General features: G+C 32.1%; 1 protein-coding gene across 1 annotated transcript; it reads left to right on the top strand.

The window, feature by feature from the left end:
- The first annotated feature begins 227 nt into the window (after nt 1–227).
- On the top strand, nt 228–2,768 carry LOC121174666 (glucoamylase). Its single transcript, XM_041014409.1, has 4 exons — nt 228–550; nt 1,518–1,566; nt 1,653–1,813; nt 1,899–2,768. The coding sequence occupies exons 1-4, from the start codon at nt 374–376 to the stop codon at nt 2,007–2,009; spliced, it is 498 nt and encodes a 165-aa protein (XP_040870343.1). The 5' UTR covers nt 228–373; the 3' UTR covers nt 2,010–2,768.
- Nucleotides 2,769–9,652: the final 6,884 nt, after the last annotated feature.

Genomic DNA, 9,652 nt, shown 5'->3' with positions numbered 1-9,652 from the left:
ATCTATTTTCTCTTTTATTAAAATATAAAATAGAAGTTTAAATTTTTATAAAACTAAAATGTTAAAATATTTAGAAAAATAAAAAATATAGCAATAGTATTTCACTTAAAAAACCGTGAACCAATTCCAGTGATGCCACCTCCTGTCCACATGACACATACACGTGGATAAACAAACTGCGTAAACCCCACCACTATATAAAACGACCCTCACCGTCAGCACCAGATAGATTCAAGATTCTCAACTACTAAAGCGATCGAAGAAAGGAACTAAAAACCAAACCAGTGTCTCACTCTCACCCCAGAAACTCATTGTTGTGTGCCACAACAAACTTCACCAATGATGAAAGCCCTCACAAGCTCTTTCTAAGGCCATGGTCGAGACTCTAGGACCCTTCTCTCCCAGAGTTCCCCTTTGTGTTTCTGATAGACCCGAATTCTGCTTCACCCTTCGTTCCAAAGATGAGAAAAGGGGATGGAATTTATTGCTCCTGAAACTGGTTCGAAACAATGATCTTTACCCTGTTCATGCAGTGCCACCAAAGGACCAGGTTTGCTTCTTTTTTTTTTCTATGCTTAGTTTCACTTTTTTGTTTTTCTTTGTTGGAACTATCATAATTCTTTTGTTTGTTCTTGGTCTTCTTGGGGTGTTTCTCGTTTGCATGTTAGGAACATGATTGCTTTCAAGTGGGGGTGATTCTTGTTGGGTTCTCAAAATATGCTTCTTTTTCTTTTCTTGTTTTTTTTCTTCTTTCCTTTTTCTGAAATTTCGTGTTTCCTAGTAGCTTGCCCAGTTTCTTCTCACCTTTTGGTTTCTTTTTATACGCTAAATATTCTCCCTTTTGTATGAGTATGCGTAGATCCCAAACTTGTTACGAAACATTTCGTATTACTGCTATGCTAGACTTCTTGGTTCTGATTCCATTTTCACTTTCTTTTTTTGTTTCCCTTTTATGGGAATGGTTATTTCTTGAAATGTTTGGCGACTTCAACAATTTACTTTGTTTTTTATAGCTTGTACGATTCTTTCCAGCATATTTCGGGTTTGAAGTTTTCTCTGTTGCTTTGGTGTTACTGGTGGAGCCTCTTTACTGTCTTGAGAATTTATTTCAATGATTTTGTATAATTCAGGAGGATATGAGCCAAATGAAAGACAAAACTTAGATGCAATTTCTTAATACTTTTAGTACTGGTTTTCAATTGGAGTTGGAGTTTCACCTCAATAATTCGTGTTATAAATTTTGCATTAAGAATTAGCATAGATTACCTAATTAAAACTCCAATTCTGATTGGAGAACAACACTAAAAGAGTCAAATTCTGATTGCAGAACAACACTAAAAGTATTTAAAGATCTAAATCCATGTTTTGTTCCCAAACTAATTGGCTTTTCTGTTATGTGGGGAAATTCGTTAAGAAATGGTTGTCTAGTTGTTGTATTTACATTAAATAAATTGAGAACGTACAAGATTTTGGCATGTTTGATGAGACAGTCTCTTGGCCCGAATAAAATGTTGCAGGTGGACTTGGAAACTGTGGAGCCTCAGGCTCAACAGAGTGAACAAACAAGTGGGTTCTAATGACCTTTTGTATTTTTCCTACTACATATATATGCCGTGGAACTCAAAATCCCAACATTGTAATTTGTTGTGCAGATGAATCAAAGTTTGTTCGTGTATCGTTCCAGTTACAAAAGACTTGTAATTTTGGTGAACAGTTTCTTATAGTTGGAGGTGGTCCTGTGCTTGGTTCATGGGACCCTTTAGAGGCATTACCCATGACATGGTCTGAAGGACATGTATGGGCTGTGGAGCTGGTGAGTAAAATCTGTTCAGAATTTGAAAATATTGTTGGATCAAAAACTTTTATAAATGTTGTATATGCTTCCTTTGTGTAATCAGGATATGCCTGCTGGACAAACATTCCAGTATAAGTTCATACTGAAAGGAGAAGGGGGGGATATTATTTGGCAGCCGATTGATCCAACACTTGGGAAACTAAGAATAGAATAGTTGTTCTCAAAGATTGGGAGAATGTAGAACTTCAGAAAATAACAGAGGAAGATCAACTTGCCGAGCCAAATGAGGATTTTGTTACTAAAGTAAAGATGAATGTTGTGGCCTGAGGATTCTGATTAATAAATTACAAGGGGAAAATATAATTAATTTTTTTTAAATATGTTGGAGGTTTTTTTCTTCTATCGGACCTTCTTACTTCTTCTGCATCTATTTCAGCTGACTCAATGCTTTCCTCTCCTTGTTGCTCTACGTTAGTAACTCATTGCTCATCTACATCTGCAATTGGTTGCACTTCTCCTCTGAACTCATCAGTTGAGACAACCTCTGCTTTCTAAGAAGAAATCTCATCAAATACTACATTTCGAGATGTAACAAATTTCTTAGTGATTGGATCCATACATTTCCACCCTTTTCTATAAGGGCATAGCCAACAGAGATGCATTTCTTGGCTTTTGGATCTAATTTGCTTCTTATTGTCTTTTGAATATGTACATAGCAGATGGCTCCAAAGACTCGAAAATAATCCACTACTGGTTTATCCCCATAGAGTAGTTCAAATGGAGATTTCTCTTTGCCTGTCCATGGAGGCAACTTGTTGATTACATGACAAGCACATTGAATTGCTTCTGCCTATAACTCACGAGGCAGATTTTTGTCATGTATCCATGACAAGCTCACTGAAGTTAGATGAGCTAATTTCCTTTCAGCCACTGCATTTTGCTGCAGTGTATCTCAACAAGTAAATTGCCTTTGGATCCTTTTTTTCATGACAAAAAACTGTGAAATCTGTTGAGTTGAACTCACCTCCATTGTCACTCCTCAAGCATTTGATTTTTGCATCAAACTCCTTCTCCACCATGTCAGAGAAAATAACAAACTTATGTGTAACTTCACTTTTCTCCTTTAGGAAATACAACCAAGTATATTGAGTGTAATCATCCCCTAGTACCATAGTATATTTACATCCACTATAACTAGGTGTTTTTGTCGACCCCATTAGATCTGTGTGTATAAGTTCGAAAGGAATGGTTCTTTCTCTGTTGGAACTTTTAAATGGCAGCTTGTAAGCCTTACCAAATTGACATCCTTGGCAAACAACTTCCTCCTTCACCTATTTCAATTCTGGAAGCCCACCAATAATCTTATTAGATGCTATAATTTGTAGCATTTGATAGTCTACATGCCCAAGTCTAGCATGCCACAGGGTAGGACTATCAACTTGGCTGGTTCTTTTGACATACGCCTCTCCTGCAGATAAAACAAACAAAGAATCCTTCCTTTTTTCTTCCAATATGATGTCAGCATCAATATTTCTCACATCATTCAGGATTTTGACGCTATTGGGGCCAAAAAGAAGATGCTTGCCTGAGCATGAGGATTCTGATTAATAAATTACAAGGGGAAAATATAATAAATTTTTTTTATCAATGTATTTTTTCATAATTTTAAACATATTTTAATTCAATTTTTATTATATTTTAACACTACTCTTTCCTGGTCTAAACTACATAAACATTTATTTAAAATGTCTTTCACAATCATTTTTATAGAATATGAATAAAATAAATGATTCATGAGAAATAAAATTTTATTAAATAAATAACATAATAAGAATATTATTATTAAATGAGATAGTAAAAATAAGTTAGTATTTATTTATATTTAAATAAAAAAATTATTGCTTATATTTTAGTCTAGAAGTAGCAATTATTAAGGTTGGGTTTATTTTAAAGGATGAAAATAATATAAAAAATATCTTTTTTAAGTGAAATCTATTTATTTTATTTTTTTTAAATATCTTTTATTTTATTTTTATTTCCTAAATCAAGCACAAAAAGTCAATAAAAAGGAATTTATCAAAAACGGCTTTGAAAGCGTACCACATTGGGAGTCATAACTTTAGGCGTATCTTGTGACATGTTTGGAAGCGGTGTCGGATAGTACCAGTAACTTTGGATTAAGATCTGCCGCAGAGACAGACAGTTATTAAACTGCATTAATCTCAACAACCATTAAGATTGTATTTACCCAAGTTAAATCAGATCCTGCTAAATTATCTAATTAATAAATATTCTGAAAACATCGGTTAAGATATTTAAAATATTTTTTTTATAGAAATGAATGTTGAAAATATACTGGAATTGACATAGGTTGTTTTATTTCAACGATCTTAAATTCAAATTATAAATATGCAGATTACTTAAATATTTGGAGGAGATAAATTGTTATTAATAGTAGAGTAGTAGTAGTTCTATACAACTCCAATGGAGTGGGAGAAACTTATAATTTCTATAAAAAAAAATGTATTTAGAAATGTATTTGTGATGTTTTTAACTTGATATGTTTTTTTTATAAAAACTTTATAATTTGTATATCCATTAACTTGTGGCTTTAGAAGACGTTTGGCTGCAAGAAAAGTATTTTTATGACCAGAAATCATCATTTCTAAAAATTATGACGCTTAATATGAATAGTTAAAAAATGTTTGATTTATTAAAAAATATTCCTAAAAATATTTACACATGTTTTGGGAATTAAAAAAAAATCATGTTTAGTTACAGTAGAACTTTTTTAGCATATAATTTTTTTTTATAAAAATATCTTTTGTTAAAATAACTTCGTTATATATATTTTTTTACTCTAATCGTATTATAAACATGAGGTTCAACGATATATATATATATATATATATATCAATTACTTTTGTAGATAATAAAAATTTAAGATAGATAGATTTATATATAGTTTTTATTATTTTTATCAAGTTTTAATTTAATTTTTCAAAATAATAGAACATATTTATTCTCACCTTCAAAACCGTTGCTTCCTTCTAACGTGAATATGTCCTCAAACAAGACTTAATGTTCAAATATATTTGGTAATTGATTAAATAAAATGTATAAGACTTAAATAATTTTTAGGTGTCATATATTTTATTTTTGTTTTGAGTCTCTGATAAAAAAATTGTGACAACAAGAATTTAGAGTAAAATTTTTAATATATAAAAGACTCAACGATAAAAAATTTATCAGAAACTCAAACTAAAAATTAAATATATACTAAAAATATGAGACATTTAATTCAAGATATAATGACAATACTTAAGTGTTCTATTTACAAGGGATATAATTACAATACTTAAGTGCTCTATTTAGGAGAGAATTATATTGGTTTCGGTTTGTACATGTACAAATTCATAGTTTGTAGCATTGGTTTTCTAGTAAAAGCCTTAATATTATTGATAAACTTTATGGGTACCCAAGTGTAACTAGCTTGTTAAAACAAAATGAGAAGAGGAAGTGTCTTTTTTTTTTCTTTTTTCGAAAGACAGTTATATGACATGTAGAAAGAGATGAAAAATTTTTGTTATTTAATTGAATTGTTAGATTATTTGATTTAAATATTTTTATTCTTTTAATAGTTAAATTTTGATTTAATTGTATTTTTTTTATCTCATAGTAATTATAAATGTGTGATTTTAGTCTCTTATGTTTCAATTGTGTTAATTAAGCTCATTTAAGTTATGCAATTGCAGTCCTCATGTATTTCAATTTGCTAATTGAATTTCCAGCTATCGTAATGGTAAGGTTTTAGTCTTCAATTATCACAATTGTGTGATTTTGTCAGAAAAAATAGTTTTAATAATAGCATTATAAAAATTTGAGGAATAAAATTGCACAATTATTAATATTAAGAAAATTCAATAAGAACAAATGAGATCTGGGAGAGTAAATCCATATATTTACTAAGAGTTGATTGGTATAATTGAAACTTAAAAGAACTAGAAGGATAAAAAATACAATTAAGCTTTTAAATTTTTATAAGGTGAGAAGGTGATGAGTTGGCATATAGGTGACACCTATACAAAGTTATCATTTGTGCTACCCTCAATTCTTTTGAAGGTAGTATTAATAAATAAATATGTTGGATCAAGTGGCCTCGAAATAATTAAGAAGGGAGGGTTGAATTAATTATTAATGTGCCTTGACTAATTAAAAATTAATCTTCTTAATGTTACTAGATTCAATTAGGCTTTACCACTAAATTATTAGAAAGTAAAGAACATAAACAATAACTTAGACACAAGTAAAGCAACAATTGAAAGTACAAAGTAAAGATTATAGGGAAGAAGAAGACAAACACAAGATTTATATTGGTTCGGCCAATACCCGTGCCTACGTCCAGTCCCCAAGCAACCACCGGTTCTTGAGATTTCCAATAACCTTGTAAAATCCTTTACAAGCAAAGATCCACAAGGGATGTACCCACCCTTGTTCTCTTTGAACAACCAAGTGGATTTACCCTCCACTTGAACTGATCCACAAGAGATGTACCATCTCTTGTTCTCAGTATTACAACCCAAGTAGATGTACCCTCTACTTGTACCACAAAGGATGTACCCTCCAATGTGTTAAGACAAAGAATTCTCAGGCGGTTAGTCCCTTGAATCTTTGTAAGGGGAAACAAAAGATATCGCAGGCGGTTAGTCCTTTGAAATCTTTTGTTTAAAGGGAAGAGGAAGAATCAAAAGAATTCTTAGGCGGTTAGTCCTTTGAATCTTTTGACAAAAGGGAGAAGGTAGAATCAAAAGAATTCTTAGGCGTTTAATCCTTTGAATCTTTTGGCAAAAGGGAGAAGGAAGAAAGGATAGCACACTTTTGTTTTCTGTAGAATTTCCACTTGCAGAAAAACAAAATTTTGAAAACAAAGTTTAGAAAGCTTTTTGGCAAAGAAAAAGCAATGGGCAATGGTTAGAGAAAAGATTGTGAAAAAAGGATTGTTTGGAAGAATATATCATTATTATTTCATGTGTGAAAGACATGCTTTTATAGACTCTTCATGTCTGGTCAAAGAAATCATTAGAAGAGTTATGACTTTTGAGAAAACCATGTTAAGAGTTATAACTCTTAACTTTTTCTTTAAAATTATTCACTGGTAATCGATTACCACAAAGGTGTAATCGATTACACAATGTGTTTTATGAAAAGTTGTGACTCTTCACAATTCGATTTGAATTCCAACGTTCAGATTCACTTGTAATCGATTACTAATATAATGTAATCGATTACACTATTTGAAAATCATTTTGGAACGTTATAAATCATTTGAAAACATTTTGAAAACCAAACTGGTCACTGGTAATCGATTATGGATAATTGGAAATCGATTACCAGAGAGTAATCACTCTGGTAACTTAGAAAATTTGAGAAAATTCTTTTGTAAAACAAAATTGTGCTATTTGGTTTTTGAAAAATTATTTTAATACTTATCCTATATGAAGTCTTGACTTGTTGCTTATGGATTTCTTCTCTTGAATCTTGAATCTTGGATTGGATTCTTGATGCTTGATCTTGAAGTCTTGAATCAATCTTGAATCAATCACTTGGGCTTTTGGCATCATCAAAATTGCTTGGTTCATCATCATGAAGCTTGCTTCTACAATCTCCCCCCTTTTGATGATGACCAACCTGAAATCAAGAAATGCATACAAGCTCTATCTTCTAATCGATCACTCACTTAATTCTCCCCCTTTGTTTTTGAGTTTAAGCTTCACTTGAAATTAAGTTATTTAATTATATGAGTTCTTGATTTAATCCCAACTTTCTCTTCCCCTTTGACATCAACAAAAAGCCAAAGTGCGTATAGAGACAAAATCATACATAAACTCATAATCATCCAAACAAAGAAGACAATAATGCATACATAAACTAAGCAAGGATGATAATAATTCATTCATAAACTATAATATAATGTCAAATACTTTAGAGAGTCATTCAAGATAACCAAATTAAAACAACTAAATTAGAAAGTAACATACTAATAAGTTTTTCAAAACATAGCCAAATACATGGCTAGAAATCAAAATACTAATAATAATAGTAATGTCTAAACTGATGGTGGTGGTGGAGGTAAATCAAAGCAGTCACGAATAATGGTGACATTTTCTTCAACCTTTGCAATCCTTGAGTTCATCTCCTCGAATTGTGTGTCCAGTTGACGTTCCAAGGAGTCAAACCGCTCACCAACATAGGTTTGAAGTCCATTAAACCAGTCCAAAATACTCCAAAGAAGAGAAGAGTCCCCTTCAACTGGTAAGTGTCCTTCATCATCATTTGGTTGAGCACCCTTTTTTACCCAAGAGCCATCACGCTCTTTGCTGTAACCAAAGGAGGCAACCATAGTAGCACCGATCAAGAAAGATCTCTTGATTGGAATATATGGTTCAGAATCAAGAGGGATGTTAAAATGTTGAAGGAGCAAGGTAACTAGGTGAGGATAGGGCAAAGGAGCATTTAATCGCAATGCCTTATGCATGCGATACCGGACTAGATGTGCCCAATCAATTTGTCGGCCGGTATGAAAGGCCCACATGACAATTAGATCTTCTTCAGAAACCAGTGCAAGGCTTGAAGATTTGGGGAGTAAGATACAGACAATTAGATAATGGAGGATGCGGCTTTCAAGAGCCAATGAACCGGCAAGCAGCCTTCCAGTCATATCCGCTTGGTTGGTGCAAACCAATCGGCGGGCATCATGCACAGAAGAAAACTTCCAATCATCATCCAGTGCACCTTCAAATGGTACACTGTCACTAGACAATTGGGTCAAATCATAGATGAAGGATTGGTCAATGACCATCTTTATCCCATAGACCTTATAAATCAAGGTACTTTCTTGAATTTCAAGGTTAGAATAAAAGGCTTTTACTAGTTCAGAATACATAGACAGTTTTAAAGACATAAAGGGAATGAGATTTGAGTTATGAAATGCTTGAATGCATTCGAAACTCTCACAAGAGGAGAAGAGGTTTGTGTACTGTGTATGTTGTTCTTCCAATGAAAACAATGAGGAGGAGGAAATGGAGAAAGGAATTGGAGTATCCTGAGCCTCGGAGTGCCGTTGGCTTCTACTCGAAGAACCCTTGCGCTACTTTGATGGTTCTGTCATTTGAGAGACTTATTCAAAATTTCAATCTGTTTAAATGAAAGAGGATGAAAAAAAATATGAATTTTGGGCTTTGTGGAACGTGATTTGGATAAGAAATGAGTAAGTTATGGCAGAAAAGAAAATTTGGGAATGAGGGTTTCGCGAGAGAGACGAAGTTGCAGTTTCGTGAATTTTGAAATTTGAATTTATAAGAAGCAGGGACGCATTGTAATCGTTTACATCTTTTGGTAATCGATTATACTTAGCCTGCCTCGCTGTAATCCATTACACATTGCGGTAATCGATTATCAGAGAGCATTTTAGCATAACTAAGTGCTGAATGAATTCTTAGGGTGAAAGGATTTGAAAGGGGGTCAAAATACTTTATATCTAAAAACTCTTATATGAAAATAAATATATATAACATAATAGATTTTTGAAAAACTTTATGAATTATTTTTTTAAGCAAGTAATTCACATATCATACTAAAAATCATGCAAAAATCATAGACATCATCAAATATTTGTTTTAAAAAATAGACTTCATGCTTTGAGAAAAAGAAAAAAAAATTCTATCAAACATATAAGCAAATATTCACAATAGCAATTAACCAAGACAAACAAATAAGATTTTGTTAGTCATTATATAAACAAGTTAATTGAAAGGAAAGTTTCAACCAACTTAATTTAAAAGAGAATGGTTTTGATGT

Source organism: Glycine max, chromosome 3 (assembly GCF_000004515.6).
Source record: "Glycine max cultivar Williams 82 chromosome 3, Glycine_max_v4.0, whole genome shotgun sequence".
Taxonomy (NCBI): Eukaryota; Viridiplantae; Streptophyta; class Magnoliopsida; order Fabales; family Fabaceae; genus Glycine; species Glycine max.
Note: the sequence above shows the minus strand (reverse complement) of the source record. Positions and strands in the feature narration are given on the sequence as shown.